The sequence below is a fragment of the Xiphophorus maculatus genome, chromosome 22, assembly GCF_002775205.1.
Source record: "Xiphophorus maculatus strain JP 163 A chromosome 22, X_maculatus-5.0-male, whole genome shotgun sequence".
NCBI classification, from domain to species: Eukaryota; Metazoa; Chordata; class Actinopteri; order Cyprinodontiformes; family Poeciliidae; genus Xiphophorus; species Xiphophorus maculatus.
The window spans coordinates 8812251-8831691 of NC_036464.1; the positions used below are offsets into that span (position 1 = coordinate 8812251).

General features: G+C 40.4%; 1 protein-coding gene across 1 annotated transcript; it reads left to right on the plus strand.

Moving 5' to 3' along the window:
* Positions 1-797: 797 nt before the first annotated feature.
* Positions 798-17703, plus strand: ism1 (isthmin 1). The gene is made up of 6 exons (XM_005795118.2): positions 798-1625; positions 10164-10382; positions 13739-13979; positions 16072-16215; positions 16309-16398; positions 16683-17703. The coding sequence occupies exons 1-6, from the start codon at positions 1488-1490 to the stop codon at positions 17198-17200; spliced, it is 1350 nt and encodes a 449-aa protein (XP_005795175.1). The 5' UTR covers positions 798-1487; the 3' UTR covers positions 17201-17703.
* Positions 17704-19441: the final 1738 nt, after the last annotated feature.

The window sequence follows — 19441 nt, forward strand, 5'->3', positions numbered from 1 at the left end:
TCTATTATTTATTTGTGTTTATCTGTCTGTCCATTCGTCATCTTATTCGTCTACTTATTTTATCAATTCATGCATCCATGTTTCAGTTGAACCATCCTCATATTTGTCCATTCGTGCTTATTTATCTGTCGTTCTATTCATCCAGTTTTTGTGTAGGACCGCCCCTGCATGTTTGCTACCAGGAGTTTTGTTCCACCTCTCGTATCTCATGGTGAATAAGTTCAGGGAAACGGTTTAAAGTGCGTCTTCCTCTCCGTGCAGGATCAGTGAATTGAGGCAGCAGCATCCCTGCTAGGTGCATGCTTTAACACGGTGGGCTGTCCATTCAAGGGGTCAGTGACGCTCTCGCACTGGCTAAAATCACATTACGCACCATTTGTCTTGCTTAAGCGAAGTGTCACCACTGTTTTCCGCTGCAGCTGCGCACGCGTTAAGCTGAGGTGTAAACCTCCTGGTGCGAACTTAGATGCGCCTACAGGTCCTTTGATTTGGCCCAATAAATTTCAGCTAAGGTGTATAGGGAATAATATTTCACCTTGCAAATCTACAGAAAGTGGTGTTTAAAAGCGCATTTTGGTAATTTTAATTCTAGGACTGAAAAGCAAATCGGAGTGGGCGAGCGCTCCTCTTGATCTTTCACCAGAATAAGTGGAAATTAAAGCCAGCTGCACCTCAGTTTGATGAGGAGGGTTCAAAGGGATGAAAGAGTTAATCAGAGGGGAGGGCGCGGGCACATGGAGGGAGGTGTGTGTGTGTGTGGGGGGGGTGCCTTGGTATAAAACCAGCTCCAGATCGCACAACAACACCAGCGTGCGTCTGCCCTATTTCCTCCCGCAGGTTTCTTCAACTCTGTGAGGTTAATGCTGACCCTGACTTGGAAGATCTCTCGTTTTTCCTCGGTTCTACCTGTGCCGTTAGCCCAAAGGTATTCTCGCTGGACTATGCCGCGCAGAATGCGGACTGTGCAGAAAGTTGCGCAAAGCGGATGAAGTGGGGAAGTGAGGAAAACCTGTGGCATGAGGTTGAAAATGCGGCGAGGAAACGCAGCTGCGAGTTTTCTGAGTTTGGAGATCTGACAAGAGCGGAAAGTACTAATGCTCCATGCTGGATCAACACCACAGCTACTCACTACAGGCTGGAGTAGTCTCTGAACTCAGCCAAGTGTTTACTCATTCAGCCTAAATAAGATTATATGATTAGAAAGCCAAGGAGAATTGGTTTAGAAAAAAACCTGGATCCAATTCCATCTCCAGTTCCTCGCATTCTCTGACTGCTTGTCCACCTTTTCGATCGGTTTCCTCCCCGGTTTTTTTTTTCCCTTTTCTTTTTCTTTTGCACCTCTGATTCCCGAAGTGGCTCCGAAGTGGTGTTGCGGCTCCTCGTCCCCGGCGGATCCGGAGATTGGAGTCTCTGCACCGGTGGGAGTCGGAGGCGGAGCTGGTGCTCCGGCCACACCGCGGGCTCCAAAGAGCGGCCGCGTCAAGAGGATGGTGCGGCTGGCGGCAGAGCTCCTGCTGCTGCTGGGACTTCTCCTCCTTACCTTACACATCACGGTGCTGCGGAGCAACCCGCTGCCTCAAGGAAATGCTACTGTGAGCCTGGATCAGGATACAACACTTACGGAGGTGAGTAAGGAAATCTGCTGCCACGAAGTAGAAACTTAATGGTGTTAAGTTTAATGGTGTTAGGTAGGTGGGTAGGGTAGGTGTTGTCCAGGTAACAGAGCCGACTACAAGTCTACAGGGGGCTTTGACCAGGACTTGATTTGGGGGTCCAGTGGTTTCTCACCACAAAGCCACTTGCAACTCTTGAACTGCCCATGCTTGATCTTTATTTCTGCAGGCTCACTATGCCAGTTTTCAGTGGAGCACATCCTCTAAATGCAGGACCATGAAAAGTTTTTTTTGCGTTTCTGCATTCTGGTCATAAAAGTTTTAGATTGTCAGCCATTAGTATCAGACAAGGGTTCAGTTTTCAAATGATGAAACCAGTTGTTATGCCACCCTTGATTGCAACATATGTTATGAGGCCTTTGTGACACCTGGCAGTGAGTCTTTGACATCACTAGAGGAACAGATCTGATTCAGCCACTTTGGATGGTTTCAGTGCCATCCTACAACCTCTTAATTAACTGACTTTAACGAGCCCACTCCAAAATCTGTTTCTTCTATTAGTTTTTTTTCCCCTGGACTTGCTAGTGTGGTTTGGACAATTGTCCAGCTGCATAACCTGCTTTTTTGCTGGAGTTTTCAGGTCAAAAACTGATTATCAGAACGAATGCAACGAGATTCCTTGGGATTCATTGCAAGCAATATTAATAACTATTAATATTGTTGCAATATTGCAACAATATTTATATTGCAGCAGCTGTCAGGATCATCCAGATCTTGACAGCTGCAAAGTAGCCCCACACCATCACACTTCCACTACTGTGTTTTGTTGACAGTATGATGTTTTTTACATGTTGTTTTGGGTTCTTGATTTATTTCTGGAGGGATTTTGGTATTGTGCCTTTACTTCAGGGAAGGTTCATCACACTTCCATGTTTTTTGTATTGGAGAATATTGACTCCCTCTGGTATTCACTGGAATCCCAAATCCTTCAAAAATGTTTTTGTAAGCTTTTCCAGACTGATCAAATCAATGCTTTTTATTCTTACCTGTACTTGAATTCTTTTGATCAGGCTGTGACATCTGTTTTTTATTTTATTTTTTTAGATCTGCTAGTCTACTTCCTGTTGTTGGACAGGTTCTGTTTAGGTGATTTCTTGATTGTACAAGTCTGGTAGTAAAACTGCTATGGAGCGGCTAATAAAATTAAACTCTGTGTTCCAAAAAATATAGTTAGTCACAATAAATTAATTGTCAAATAATGATTTGATTGTTTGACCGCTACATTTTAGGGCCAAGTTAGTTTGCATAGCTTAAATAAATAAATCCTTAACTTAAATAATTACTCATAAAACTACATGTTTAACTCTGGAAAACTACATGTTTAACTCTGGAAAAATTTCTGTGACTAAAAAAACTAATATCTGAAGATGTAGTTCAGAAAACGCATATCAAAGATAATCGGAGTTTATGATCAATTATGACTTATTAAACTTCAAAGACTTCTCTTAATGTTTACAACTGATACATTTGTCAAATAGTTTCAATAAATAAGAAAAACTGTTATTCATCACTCTAAAACTGTCTGAGGCAATTTAATGGTAGTCGTTATTTCTAAAGACATCAGAAGTTTTGAGTTCTCATTTGAGTCCTAATCTAAGTGCTCTTTGGGGCCCTCTGGTGGCTTTTATTATTATTATTATTATTATTATTATTATTATTATTATTATTATTATTATTATTATTATTATTATTATTATTATTATATTATTACTTATAAACCTTGATTCCACCGGGAAAATCCCAATGAGATCAAAATCTTTGTTTCAAGAGAATCCTTGCCAAACAAGAGAGTGCGGGCCTGGTGACTTTGACCAGCTGCTTAGTTTGCTTATGCTTCTGGCTGGCTCTGTGAGGTTAATTAAAGCCTTCACTTACTGAGGAAGACTCTTGGAGTCTCTGGGGATTGGTGCATTCTTCCAAAAGGGAACCCCCAGGAATGATGGTGTGCCAGGAGAGGGGTAGAAAATGATCCGGGGTCAGAGATCAGCACCCTTGCCCCACAACAGACACACCTCCTATTGTCTGGGAGTTAAATGCTAGCTGCAGGCACTTCTGTCATCAAGGGCTCCTCACTGTCATCCAAACCCTTACTTGATAAGGCAGAGGATCAGGCCTGAGCCCCTGATGGTGCCCCATTTCCTGTTAAGATTCCCTGATGTGTGTTTGGACAGCACTTTGTCATAAACCAAACCTCCACCTTGTTTGGATTTCAGGCAAGGAAAATTGTGTTTGTTGTTGTGTTTGCTATTTATACAAAAACCAAATAAGGTGCCATGCTGCAAAATATCGGAACATAGGGAAAGGAAAAGTCATTACAAGCAGGAATGGTTAAATGATTAACAAGAACATTTCATGAGATGGATTTATTAAAATTGAAATAAATAGAAAATGATGTTGCTTCCCTGATATGTACCCCTGAAATATATTTAGAACGAAGATCATTCAGTGCTGCAGGAAAATAATGCTAAAACCTAAAAACAACTTTACAACACTCTACCTGGATATAAAAGCATGCAAAATATTTTCTGTGTCCTGTATTGACAGGAAACCTCCTGTTCTGGCAATGTTTATGAGATGGTAGTGGGACCATTTAGTCATGGTTTTTATGTGGATGTTAAAATTTCCATTTGAGTCAAACAGCTAAGTTACTAGCAAGAGGTGTTGTGTTTATTTTTTGCTTTTTTGCCTCACTGATTCTGAGTGCTGATCTCTAGCATTTTTGGGACTAAAACAATGGTCTTTAACTTTTCTGTATTATCAATCAATCAAATCAATCAAATTTTATTTGTATAGCACATTTCAGCAGCAAGGCATTTCAAAGTGCTTTACATCATTACAAACACAGAAACACAACGCAACATAGAATCAACAATCAAAACACGACATTAAATCAAGGTCCATCAATAAATTTGTAATTGATTACATTTCAAATACAATTCTAAACAGGTGGGTTTTTAGTTGAGATTTAAGTATTATTAAACTATAGCAGAGGTGTCCGAACCTTCTGCTACAGGAGCCAACACTGTCAATTTCAAAGCAGCCGTGGGCCACAAAATTACTTTCTTAATATGTATTAAAAACACAAAAGAACTTAACTAAATAGAACATAATTTAGCAAATCAATGAAAGGGGTGAATATTTGATTTTAAAATTAAAACTTTCTACATGTGTGGTGTTAGTATGAAGAACAGGATATGTCACTTGTTTTGCAGAAACTGGTGCATCCGCCTTTGCTTTTGAGCAAAAACCACTGGATATTTGTGGCTCCATTTACTATAAAGATGCATTAACTTAAAATGTGGGTAAGAAATGAGGAGCAGTTATTTTAGGAAAACTGCATTTTACCTCCTTTTTAAAATGTGAAATATCACCTTTTTTTTTTTTTTTACGTGTCTGCGTCAACCACTTGTGCTGTTCAACCAGTACTGTGCCATTCTCGAATTGTGGTGGAGAGGCTGAGCAAAATCATTTCAAGGGCCACAAATGCCCTCTGGCTATACTTTGGATGCCTCTGAGCTAGAGGAACTTCTGGAACATTCACTCACTTAGGTTATTCCACATATTACCGATATTAGGAGGTGTTGCAGTACTCCATATTCTGAGCAAGTAGGAGCCTAGATATTAAATGAAAGTGGCCTGAGAATAGAACATTGAGGAACCCCACATGTGATCTTTGTTAACTCAGGTTCATTATTGTCAAATGACACAAAACAATCCTGGCCTTTCCTGGTGTGCCAAGAAGACAATAATGAAATCAGCACTGAAATCCAGGATTACTGAATCAGAAGTTCAACATAAACTTTTGCACAATAAATCAATCGGGTTAATTTTTCCTTGGTGTGATAACATCGGTTGTTATCACACATCTGATCAAACTGATGTTTTTGACTCCCCTGTGATCCAGGTCAAAACATGCCATAACAAAATTCAGAAGGGAGACATTTGTCAGCATGACACCACTTGAAACATGTTTAATGGCTTAGCAGCCCATTTTAACAGCAACATCAAGCAGACATACTTCAACAAAGCCATAAATCCACACCAAGGACTTATGAGGGGTTTGGGATCAACAGGCTTCTTTAGAAAGTGTCAAAGGTATAGTACAGGAATTTTAAAGTGAGGGTGTGTTAAAGGCTCATAGGCAGCTCCCATTCTACTTGTAACAGATAATGCTCTTTGTGTTTTATTTAGTAAAAATCTATATTAGTAGCCAATAATTATTGTCAAAGTATTTCCAGTTATATTAACTGTTAGAAAAGTAAAGAGCAGCTAAAATCAAAATATCAGTATTTTCTCTGGAGTCAAATGGGGTGGCCAGAAATTATCCAGGGGGAGACGATGCCCCCTCCTGATCACCCCTTAGAGGTGTCACTGGCTACTTTGATCTGAAATCCTTTACATGTTCTTTTCTTCATGCATGTTTCACACAGGATGATTTTTGGTGGCACCCCATCTCCTAACTACAATTCCCATGTAGTCATAAAATCCAATGTAAATGTGACAAGAGTTTATAAAATGGTGTTGCTTTAAAACCGCTGTGATCCTCTTGAGTTTGGAATATTTTTAAGACAGCAGAGGTAAGCTCTGGTTTGGCATAAAAATGTCCCACAAAATAGCCCAGGGGAATTTTTAACATGAACTTTGTTCGCTTAAGCGAATAAAGAAATCGAATTGATTTTTTAGATTTTTCATGTCCATGATCCATACGCAGCATCAAGAACTTTTAAGTAAGTTCTTGACCAGGTGTTAAGATCTTACTTGATCTGTGGCTCCAGAGCCATAAGTGGCTCTTTGGACCTTCCACAATCGCTCTTTATAACTTTGGATATAAACTTTTAAAGAACCAAGCAGTTTGTTTTAATGCACAAATGCAGGTTTTAGCAGCTTTCATAGTTTTTTATGCATGTAATTACAGTAATAAAGTCATTCTAAAAGCACAATAGTATATTTTTCTTGTGCTTTTTAAAAAGAAAGAATCATCCTCTATTCAAAGGGCATATGTGTTTTATTTAGCAGGACGGTGGGAAAAATGACTCTTTGGGTTGTAAAAGTTGCAGATCTTTGATTAAGTCAAATTATTTTATCTTAATACTATCTCACCTGCTTTTCCCATCCATTAAATTATTATATGATCAACTGGGTCAAACGCATAACTACAATCCAGAAAATTTGGATTGTAGTTATGCAACTAACTATAAGTTAGTAGTTGTAGCTACTAACTTGTAGTAGCTACAACTACAACTTGTAGTTTTTGTACCCTAGATATTATGTATTTTTAAATGTTCACTTAATTTAGACTTTTACACTTTCTGTACCATGTGATGTATGTTTTCAGTGTGATAACATCCGTTCTGCTTTATGGTAAACTGATCTGTTCAAACTGCTGTTTTCAGTGCTTCCTCTATGATTCAGGTGAGGGCGTGCCTCAACAGGAAAACACTTGTCAGCATGACACCACTTGAGACAGGTCTAATGGCTTAACTGCCCATTTTAACATGAGCTCATGCAAACGTACAGTCACAGTGCTCGAGGCGCTGCATGGTCCCCATTTGCAGACACTGAGTCCTCAATGCAGCTGCCCTGGGATCAGTTGCTGGTTTGCATGTCTTCCCCTTCCCTCTTGTTAAAGCTTTGGATTTTGACCAAAGCTTACAAACAATACTGTTTGTAAGTCTTAAACATCCTTCAATTGCCAAAGTATTTAAAATGTTCATCCCATGTAGCAGATAAATATGTATCCTCCTTGGAAGAGTTTCTGTTGAAATAAAAATAAAAACATGTGTCGGGTATTTTTTTTTTTTTTCATTTTTACAGCTAATAACTAAGGTGCACATTTTCAAGTCTGTGTTTTCCTGGATGTTAGGCCATACAAAGCTGAGGAAGTATTCCAGGAATTTATTGAATATTTGTCGTCCGGCCAAATGTTGAATTGGATGAGCAGGAAGAGGAGCAGCGGGGAGTTTATTCTGAGAAATCAAAGGAGGGATTCTGAACTCTTCATCCCAAGTTCATCACCCCACATTTCAATTATCCTAGAGATTTCTTTAACAATGAAAAATGAAACAAATCTCGAATGTTTTTTTTTGTTTGTTTTTTTGCGCATAAAGTCCAGATAAGTGTGCATAAAGTCTAGATAAGTTTCACTGATTCCTAATGAAAAGAAGTGATGTCATTCTGCAGCCAGGCTTGTCACAGCTCAGGTGTCAACTTAACAAAAGTTCAGCAAAAAAAATTTACTTTAGCTTATTTATGTCCTCTCTTGTCAAAGGTTACTTTAAACTATGTACCTTTTCAGTTTCATTTGCATCCACTTTTTAGATGTGTGAGATGGGAAGGAAGATTTCTATTTTTTTTTCTCCACCACTGCTGGAAACCATGTGGTAGTACCATGTAGACTACCTTAATTTCCTGCCAGGTCCCCGGGGGGGAGAACTGAGTGGCTCCCAATTGAAAATAGTCATGGCCCTTTAAAGAGCTCCTCACAATATGAAGCCAAAAAAAGGGAGGAAGCGGGAAAGAAGGCGATGAAGAAGAAGAGATGAGGGAAGAAAGGAGGTGGCTTGTGTGTACAACAAGTGTTCATTCATGCCTTTTGGGAGTTGGGGTTTGGGGGCACTGAGACATCCTGGGAAGCCCCAGATGAGTGGACGGCTGGTGTGTCACTTTTGATCTCCAAATGAAAGGATGCTCCTCAACATGTGAGTGATAGGAACTATAAAGCAGCCTGCTGTCAAAGCAGTTTGATATTTAACATTTAAATGGGTTTCTCCTGCGCTTTTTTTTTACAGATAAGGTTGTGTTTGAGAGCAAAACGATGAAAGGATTTGTTTTTTCGTTAACATGTGTTTCAAATCCCTCTGAAAACAATATAGGACAGGTGAATAATCTGCTAAAAAAAAAAACTTTAATTTCTTAGACTCATGTTTACTAAAACAGCCCTGGTATTTGTCATACTACCAGATATTAATAATCTGCTCTGTTAAAATAAATATCCATTCATTATGCTGTTAAATATTGATAGTGGCCCCTGCTGAAACAAACTACACAGATGAGACACCTGCTTTTGTGTTACGCCGCTGTATGTTTGCATTTACGTTGTGATTAAACCTGTGAATGCTCCGTCTCGGTTGCTCCCTCAGCGGAGTTCAGTTACAGCCAACGAGTGAAATCTGAAGACTGGGAACATGAAAGGCAGGGTTATCACATGGGCATCTCAAAGTCCAAGTACTTTTGTTTGAAGCAGCGAGAGCTCTGTAATGTTCACGTAAAGAGCAGATTGCTGAACCATAAATTGGTCTCCCAAAATCGTTTTATTTTTTTATTTTCTTTTACAGAGCTCATAGCCATAAGTGTCTGGTTTTGGAAACAACACTGCTAGGGTTTTAACTGGATTCAGTTTTATGATTTCTTTTCCCACAAATATTATAATTTTGTACATGAATCCTCATCATCCAGAAAAAAGCTAAATTCTTTACTAAGAGGTTACAGAAAAATCTGTGTTTCTTTCTCTAAATTAATCATTTTAAGGACACGCAGCAGGAATTCTTTAACGTTTTGTCACATTTAAGTTAATCTAAAAAAAGCAATGCAGCTGCTTCCTCCAACAGAAGTTAAATGTACATTTATAATCCCGGCTCCCTTGCTGTGCAGCTTCATTTACAGTGTCCGTTTTGCCCCAGAGTGCACCTTTACTCCACACAAACAGCTCCAGTGGGGGCTTTTATGCCCTCCACAATGTGGCTGGGCTGACACTTTGTCTGTGACAGGCCACCGCAACCGTGCAGCACCGCTTCCATATTCTCAGGCCTCGGTCTGGCCACAAAAACACTGGGAAGAAAAGGAAAAAAAAAAACAAGAAACATGATTGATGCCTTGCTTTGATCTTATTTTCTGCCACCCCAGAATGGATGATTGCAGACTACTTATGGCTGTCTGTCCAATTTAGGAATAATTGATCCTTCTGTGCATACCTGATCGAGGACATATGCCTCAGCTGTCATTATGGGATGGATTTACAACACCCTGTCAAAAGACCAAATGTTTTTCTGTCTTCAAGAAGGCAGATGAAATTATTTTTGCAATGTTTGCTTAGGTTTTTCTGTGTAGCAGAGCAGGAAAACCATCACTCTTACACAGCTCTTTTTTTAGGCAGCAATACAGCAGAACATGCTATCTATGTACACAACATATTACTATGGTAAAGTTGCAGCATATTTAGTCAGGATAGAAAAAGGAAAAATACATAGTAAGGATGTACATAGTACCTAAATGCATGCTCAGAGTAGATTTTATTTTGATTGAAGCAGACAGTTCTGTCTGGGTTCAGAGTCGAACTCACATGAACTCAAAAATTCATCCAATGTTGCTGTGTAAAAGGAAAATGTGGCGGTCTTTGTTCTAAAATGATCCAAATCAAGAATTAAATATATTCTACATGTATTCAAATACATTTCAATTGTATACATATTTTTGTTTCTTTCTTTTCTTTAGCAAAACACCTTAAATGCAAAAAGTAGGTCATTCGCCCAGCTGGCTCCTGAAGACCGGAGGTCTGGTGCCGAGCACCGGCCAGCCCATCAGCCTGCAACGCTCCCCTGGGTGCAGGGCAGCAACGTACACAAGGATGGTCCTGGGGCTTTCCTACTGGATCTGCATAACTTTCCGGACCTCTCCAAAGCTGATATTAATGGACAGAACCCCAACATCCAGGTGAACATGTGTGTCTGTGCAAAGTGTTTGATGCACTTTGATGCTTTTCTTTACCTCAAGGGACACTCTACAATTTTTATAGTGAGGCTTTGTGAAATGGTGATAAGCAGTTAATGTCCTGCCTGCAGTAGATAACTCTCTTGGCGTCTTCATTTAGCAATAAATGCAGAAGCGTTGGTCCCAGAGTTTTAAATCGGTAGCTAGTTTAAGAGGGACCAAGAAAAAATTGGACTTCTACAACTCTTAATCTCAAAAATGTCATAAAACAAAATTAATTTTTAAAACAATTTGCATCTATTGCTTATTTACATAGAAACTGTTCAATATGTACATAGGAAATTGTGAGTAGGTGGTGCAGCACCAATAATCTTTCTATGTCAAACATAACAAGAGTAGAACATCCCTCAATCGGACTTTACCTGACATTTGTGTCTTTTTATATCCAGACTGCTCAGATGAGACATTAAAACTATTAAAGTCAAAAACCTCATGGTGATGTATGGGAGTGCAGATTTTTTTTAACCCTTTCAGCTATCACGATTGCATTGGATGGGATTTTCCACTAAAGCTGATGATTACAAGGAACCTAAGTAGGAGACAAAGCATCACCAAATCGTGAAATGCATTCTAAGCATGGAACATGACTAGTATTCTAGTCAAAGTATCTATCTCGTAAAAAATTAAAGGGTAAAATCAATAAATTTCACTTTAACTGCTACAAACAGACCAATTCACTTTGTTCCCAAAGGCCAAAGCTAACAGATTGTTTAAGCTGTTGCGAAACCAAAGCCGATTTTCTTCATCTCCAAAATGCTAAAGAACTTGGGAATCCTGTTTTAGGAACCTTAAAACCATGGCTACGTTGACACCAGGTTGCTATTAACACGTAATCTGTAAATTATTTACTCTGTGGTAGATGTGGTGCACCACCAATGACCATTCCAATTTAAAGTGAGGTTGTGTAAAGGTCAATATAACAGTATTTACTCAAACCACTTTTATATTTTTAGAATTTACTTTATCCTGGTGAAGACTTCTAAACTGTCATCATGTTTGCATTGGGCAGGTATTTACACAGAGGATTGATTGTTTACACAGGGAAGTGAGCTAGGATGTGGTGCGCCACTAATGATCTTCCTGTGTGAAACAAACACTAACAATCATGTACAGATCTTCAGATCAGAGAAAGTATCTAAACAAAAGTAAAACAAAAAATATTGTAGCAGTCCATCACCACTGGTGGTGTACATTTCCTGTGCAAATAATCACTGGATTAATGCAAACAATACAACAGCCCACATACCACGTTGGTGTTTTTAAGCAGGGGTGTACAGCAAATCAGTAACCCCCCTTGATTTGCTGGGGGTTACCGCAAATCAGTACCAGGGGAAATGAATCGTGCTCATGGGCTAGCTGCTTTGCAAATGGCAGCCAGTCCAGCATGCAAAGTAATGTAGGCATCTGAGCTTTTAAATATTTTTTTTACTTGCTCTATGAAAAAAATTAATGAATATGTTGATTTTCCATAAATAATTTGAAGCTGCGTTCCACCGGGAAAAAAAATCTGTGAATGCTGAACTGCAAATATAGGTGATAAACCTGATACATCTCATCGTGTATCAGGTCATCTCATGAGCTCTGTGTTGCAGGTGTTGCTTTAAGACAGCATTAGTCCTTTTTAGTCTTGAGCCCTCTTGGCTTCAGCTACCAAGTCCAGCTAATTTGGATTTATGATATGAATTAAGGTAACAAGAAGATTATCTACTGCAGGTTAGATGTTAACTCCTTATAACCTTTGAATTTAAAATTACCCCTTTAAACTTTGGCGATGCAACAATGAAGGAAAAGAGATAACAGGAAGGAGAACAGTCTGGTGCACATCGTTGCACCTTTTTTCTTCCTCTTTCTCCATACATCTTCTCTACCCTTGCCCCTTTTCACACTTCCTGGATCCCAGTAAAGCGTAGGAGAGACTCCACGTCAATCATGCTGACAGCTGAAAGGCAGAGACTAACCAACAGAGCGTCACTGCTGCACTAACCCATGTGCAGGAAGATGGACGGTAGCCTTATGTAAATGTGTGGCAGGCCCTTGGTCATAAATCCCTCAGTGAAGCAGATGGTTGAATAACGGCTGCCATGTTTAAATCATTCTCCTGTCTAATCCACCAAAGGGGGCTCTTTGCATTTCTGAGGGCATCATTGCTAAATATGAGCATGAACAAAGTGTATTAACATCTCAAGATGTGGGAAGAGAGAAAGCAACCAATTGAGCAAGGGCGTGAGGCTGTGGGAGCAAGGCAGGAGGAGGTGGGGGTGTCTTTGATCCTGGGATTCATCTGGCTTTCATGGTCTGGAGGAGGCCGAGTAGCCCTTTGAACTCTGTGTTTAGGTGGAGAGAGCCAGAGAGGTGGGAGGGCAGGGGTGGTGTCCCCCCCTCTTCATATGGGAGGCACATGTGTCAGGACAGAAAGGGGGAGGGAGTGATGTTGTGTGCTGGGGCAACAGAAATGGCCCCCTTATTGCATCCGATGTTATCATTCGTATCTTTAAGAGGAATATATATCAATTTTAAACAAAAAAACATAAAAATCTTAAATATTACGCATAAATTAGTTGGCCTTTCTGGTTGTTTTTAGCATCATTCTGAATCTCCCTTTACTGAAACCAAAAGAACCATTTAATTCATGGCCACTAAAACAAGAAAACACCCTCATATGTGAGAATAATAGCACCTTCTTGAAGTATGTCACTGTATGGCTGGAGACATAAAACAAATTGTTTGCATAAGAACAGCTTTGACTGGAATATGTAAGATGAATGCTTAATGGTGACAGTAAAAAGATTTGACAAGTGCTTTAGCCCAAATCATCAGTGAAAGAAAAGGTGTCTGAATCTGTAGAAGTAAACACATGGAGGGATAACATATAAATGTCTCCTGGAAATGCCTTTTGCCTTATGGTTATGAAACAACTGAAATTGTAGTTGGGACACAATATTCCTCCAGGAAGATAATTGGGACCTGTGCTTGTTTTCCTTCTCAGTGTCTGAGCCAAATGAATGAGAGAACATTTGACAGCAGATGCTCTCTCACTGTTTTGACTTCACTTGCAACCACTGCAGGTGTAGCATTAACTTCAATTGATGTTTTAGGGACAAACAACTTGTTTTAAGAAAATCACGAGTAGGTTGTGTGACAAATAGTGTCCTTGGAAATGTTTTGACAGCTATATACAGTACATCGTCATCACTTATCAACTTTTGGCTATCTTGTGCTCACTTGTTTTTTATCTAATCTTCCAAGTTCCTGGCATGGCAATGAATATAACTATCATGAGCTATCATTTATCTCTACAGGTGACCATTGAAGTGGTGGATGGACTAGAAGGCCATGAACCTGAGAGAGAACTTCACAAGGAAAGCAAGCCCAACTGGGCCTCCCCCAACTGGAGAAACTGGTGGCCTCACACCTCTTCTTCGTCCTCTCATCAAACGGAAGAGCACGATCGCTCCTATGGGAGAAAAACAGAGGACAGCAACTTTCTCAGGCCACCATCAGACTGGGACAGGAGAGGAAGCAAAGCTCAAACTGAATACGGTGAGACAGACGGCAGGGTGTGGGTATTTGTTTCTGTTTGCATAATACGTCACCGGCTCCAATGGGGCTCTTATTTGAGCACTGCTTCCCAGATGGCTGCAGTCTGATGTGGAATCTGTAATTTGCAGATTTACTGATTTAAGCTGTCAGAATAATAAGGGCAGTCATGCTAGGCAAGCCCTGATTGAAGCCCTAACGCATTTTTATGGGACAGATTCCGCTGCGGTGCAAAGCTAGCTGCGTCGTTGCATCAAAGTTCAGTCACAGTCAAGGAGCAGGAAGCACCATTAGGGCCTCTTAGGGACTCGAACCACGCTCTCCAAAAGCAAACCCCACAGATAAATCTGCCGTGAAAGAATTTATGCTCACTGTCATACAGTGCGGCCCGTGTTGAAGCATGCCCAAACCAACGCAGTCAAAGAGGAATTTCTGTCGTTTTATTCACTTGCACTGGGGTGTTTGGAGGAAAGATGTTTGATATTTAGTAAACCATAACCCCTGTTAAATGCCTCTGGCTTATCGCTGCGGTCATCTCCATCATTCTTCCTGTATTTCACACCACAGTAATGGACGTGAAATATTTTATCTGCATTACTGTCATAGTCTTAAAGTTAATGATCCACCGATGGAACAATTATTTAACTGATGTGTGGCCTGAAAACTTTATTTTTCTTTCTGAATTCAGATTTTTGTCTTAACTGAATATGGCTAATGTGGTTTATATTACTGAAAAACGCACATGCTGAAGGGCAGATGGAGGATATATAGGGTGGTTTGAACGCCAGCCAGAAATACTTGCATCCCAAAATGGCCACATTAATGCTTCTCTCTGATTGAATATGGCTTTTCAAACGTGGATCAATGTGTGTGGCAGAGTGACAGTGATGGTGGGACGAGGTGACCCTCATGTAACTGCTTCTCTGTTTGCATTTGCTGTTATTTCACTTTGAATTTTGAAATTAAGGAGTTAAACATACAGCAGCTATCAGATGTTCAATGTGCTCTAAAATTTGTCAACAAACTTTTGTTAGAAAGCTTTTGTGCATTTTCTCATACTACACCCACACATACAAATATATTTTATTGGGATTTTATATGAAAAACATACAGGAAATCTAAAACGTTTTGCATATGTTTGGATGGAAATTCTCAAAAATTGTACTATCCATTTGAATAATTGAATAGGATCTGATTTAAACATATTTAGCTGGCTGTATCGTTACTATCCTTTGCCTGCAGAAACTGTAAAACTTCCCCATGTTTTAAAGCTCCTAGCAGGTTTTCTTTGAGGACTGCTCTGATTTTTATCGTCATTTATCTTCCCATGAACTCTGACCAATTTAACTGTCCCTGGTGAGAAAAAGCATTCCCAGGTTTTATTATTCCCAAGTGTTGGTTTTCCACCGCACATAGCATTTGGCATGCAGATTAAAAAAAGTTTTGTTTGGTCTCATTTGCCAAGAGAACCTTCTTCTACGCATTTGCTGATTTTATGTGGCAAACTGTAAATTACACTACTTCTGACTTTCCTTCAACAATGATTTCTTCTTGCTACTCTTGTATAAGGGTCGGTTTTGTGGAGTACATGTCTAGTGGACTGATTTTTTTTGTACAAGTTACCATTGCCCTCCTGCTTCTGCCTACACCAGAATAAGTTCAGGTAGCCATGTCTTGATAAGTTTGCATTTTTCTTCCAATTGACAAGAGCTTTTTGAGATGACTAAAGTATGGAATATTGTTTTTATGACCTAACCCAGCTTTAGGTTTCTCCACATTATCTCTGACCTCTGTGCTATGCTTCTTGGTCTTCACGATGCTGTCTGTTTAGTAATGTAGTGATGAAGGCAGGCTTTACACTAGATTTTATTAAATAATATTGAGGTTAAGAAGGAAGCAGAAAAATGCATGCCGCATGTAGTACTGTCCTCTTGCTACTTTGTGTAAAATACATTGAAGTTTGCTTTTATAACTTTACAAATTGTGAAAAATACATACATGAACATTTTTGAAGTGCACTGTAACTCTAGGATTTTGTCTCCATTTGAGCTAAAAATCTCACCGTCTCCTTCGTCTTTCCTTTCTCTGATCCAAGACTACATGGATGGTGAAGGAGACTGGAGCAGCTGGTCAGCATGCAGTGTCACCTGTGGAAACGGCAACCAGAAGAGAACCAGGTCCTGTGGTTATGCCTGTACGGCCACAGAGTCCCGGACTTGCGACATGCCCAACTGTCCAGGTAATCTCCTGTTTGTTTTTATCCTTGTGAGGAGCAAAACAAAACCCATTTATTCATAGTCACTCATTCTTCATTCCATCCTTGTCCTTTAAGGTTTTGAAGACGCCTTCAAGACAGCAGCTACTGAAGTGAGCCTGCTAGCTGGGAAAAATGAATTCAATGCCACAGAGCTCTTTGGTGTTGGTAAGATTTTGTCCATTTACTTTTCTTCTCCACCCCATCCTACTTATAGATGTGACTGCTTTATCGCAGAGAATGTTGATCTACACATTTAGTATGCTTCCTTTTAGTGCCATTACTGTGAAAGTGCTGCAGGGCATGAAGGTCTCAGCTTTCATCTTCCCACCTTTTATCCCAATGTTCCTAAAGTCTTCAGTAAAACCACACACTTATAGAAAAAAAGCTACTCCTGCTCACACTTCTGAATTTCAACTTTAATGTTGGCCACCAAACATTATTTCTTCCAGACACAGACAGCTGTGAGCGATGGATGAACTGCAAGAGTGAGTTCTTGAAGAAGTACATGACGAAAGTGGCTAACGACCTTCCCAGCTGCCCCTGCTCTTACCCAACTGAGGTGGCGTACAGCACGGCGGACGTGCATGACCCCCTCACACAGCGCGATTTCCGCTGGAAAGACGCCAGCGGGCCAAAGGAGAAGCTGGAGATCTACAAGCCTACAGCCCGTTACTGCATCCGCTCCATGCTGACCCTGGAGTCGACCACGCTGGCCGCGCAGCACTGTTGCTACGACGACAGCATGAAACTCATCACCCGCGGCAAAGGGGCCGGCACGCCCAATCTCATCAGCACAGAGTTTTCCGCAGACCTGCACTACAAGGTGGACATCCTACCCTGGATCATCTGCAAAGGAGACTGGAGCCGCTACAACCAGGCCAGGCCGCCAAACAATGGCCAGAAGTGTCCAGAAAATCCTCAGGATGAGGATTATTACAAACAGTTTGAAGAAGCAAGGGAGTTCTAGCCTGTGCAGCTCAAACTAGACTCAGAGACTCATGCATCCTCACAAGAAGCACATTTGTCATAAACTTGTCGTCCATTTTTCTGCTTTCTTGACAAGTTCCGTTTTTAAAAGATACTCCTTTATAATGTTGCTGCAAATTGTTACTCAGAGTTGGTCACAAAAAGGGAGAAATTTCTTCATTTTTTAAAAAGGGAAAGTTACTATTATAGAAACGTCAGGTTAGACCGTGTCCAAGTTTGTCTCTGTAGATGTTGCAGTGATAGAGTAATGAGACGCCCTCTCCCAGGAATGTGTTGGTCAGAAGGGGCCAAAGAACAGAGCGGCTCAGTTTTAATAATTTTCTGTGCAGGTTTTATCCATGTAAGCTTGTGGGTATGAATATTTAGCATGCACATTTCTGTTTCGTTCATTTACCACTGTAATATTCTGTCTGTGAGGCAGTTCATTGTAAAAAGCCTGCATTAGTTTTGTAAAGTATTTATTAAAGTGTAGCTGTGATTGTGGTGGGTGTCTGTGATTTTAGATTGTCTTTCACATAAAGTTTTTTTTTCTCTTGATAGAGCATTCACGCTCCATGAACATTTTTACACTTCTTCTACTCTTACAAGCCCAAACTTCAAACAATTTAATTGGGATGTAATATTAAGGGCAAAAAACAGCTTCAGTGCAGATTAAATATAGGTTGTCTGCAATCACAGATTCTTATTTGGATTTAGGTCTGGACTTTGACTAGTACATTCCAACAAATGAATATGCGTTGCTCCAACCCAATAGTGAACAAAGTCAGTCCTCAATGACTAGTATCCTGCATGCTTATCCTGCTGGAATGTGAACTTTTATTTTACAACCTCTAACAGGTTTTCTTGCCGTTTTCCATGTTTTTGCTCCATTCAGCTTTCCATTAATTCTGACTCTGCTTTCACTCCTCCTGGAGAAAAGAGGATCACAACATGATTTTGTGCAGTGTTTAGTTACACACAAGTGGACTCTGTTAAGTGACTTCTGAATACAACTAGTGGCCTTTATTCATTAGCAGCTGACCAGGAAGAAAAGGAGTCTGAGAGGGGGAAGACATGACGTAAATGTATCGACTGAATCGAATCGGGGTCGTGTGCCGGCTCTACCACTAAGACATGTGGAGCCCCAGGGGATTTTATTAAGCGGTATTAGAATAGAAGGGCCTAAATGTGGACACTTTCTAGGTGTTTATGTGTTAAAAAAAACTATTGGATCCTTTTCCTGACATTTCCCCCTAATTATTCACTAATTTGTGTTGTTCTGCCACATAAAATCCCAATAAAACATGCTGAGGTTTGTGGCTCCAATGTGACAAAATGTGAAAAAGTTCAAGCGGTTTGAATACATTGAGACACTGACAAAAACTAAACCAGAGCTTTGTCTCTAGTTCATACCTCACCATCACCCAAAGCATACGATGTAACTAGCAGAGCGTGAAGAACGAGAGAAATAAACATTCAGAGAAACAATTGAATAAGAAATGTCTAAAAAAAGCGAATGTGTGAAGTGTACTGTCATTTTCCAACATCTTCAAGGATCATCAGCTGCTCCTAGATTTCCCTCCTGCTGTCAAACAAACAAAAAAAAATCATCTCCAGGAACAGAAAAAAAAACATCTCATCTAATCAATTACACTCCTCCACAGAGTTAAGCCAGTGCACAAGACTTCCATTAGTTCCATCCAGAGTGGCTGTCAGGCCAGGCCTTTTGATGGGGCTGTGATATTTCTTCAGAGGGCAAGGAGAGTAAGGTTCCTTTGAATGCGACTCAGATTCTTTCTTTGGCATGTATCCTCACATTCCTGAGTAATTTCTCAGTGTACACACACTCTCACACACACACATTCACCCCTGCTTGTCCGTAGCGGGGGGTGAGGGGGACCTCTGACCGTTCCCTCTCCGCTGAGTGCTGCAGTCATTGTCACACAGAGAAAGCCATTCATGGTGCCCTCATTCCTGCAGTCTCGTGTGCTGCACAGCTGGCCGGGTGCAGGGGCTTGTCTTTATAAACCAGCAGGCCCCAGCACGTTTCACAACCCCGAGGCGCTCTCTTTGCAACCACCTAGTTGTTTCTCTGTTCATGGAAAACTCCACGGGCATCGTCCGACACATTAATCCGCGTCTCTGCTTTTTCTCAACGTGTTCACTGAAAAATTGAACAAGAAGTTTGCTTAATCTCATGTCAGTCCCCCGAGTTAAAGCATGGTTTATTGCAGAGATTAAA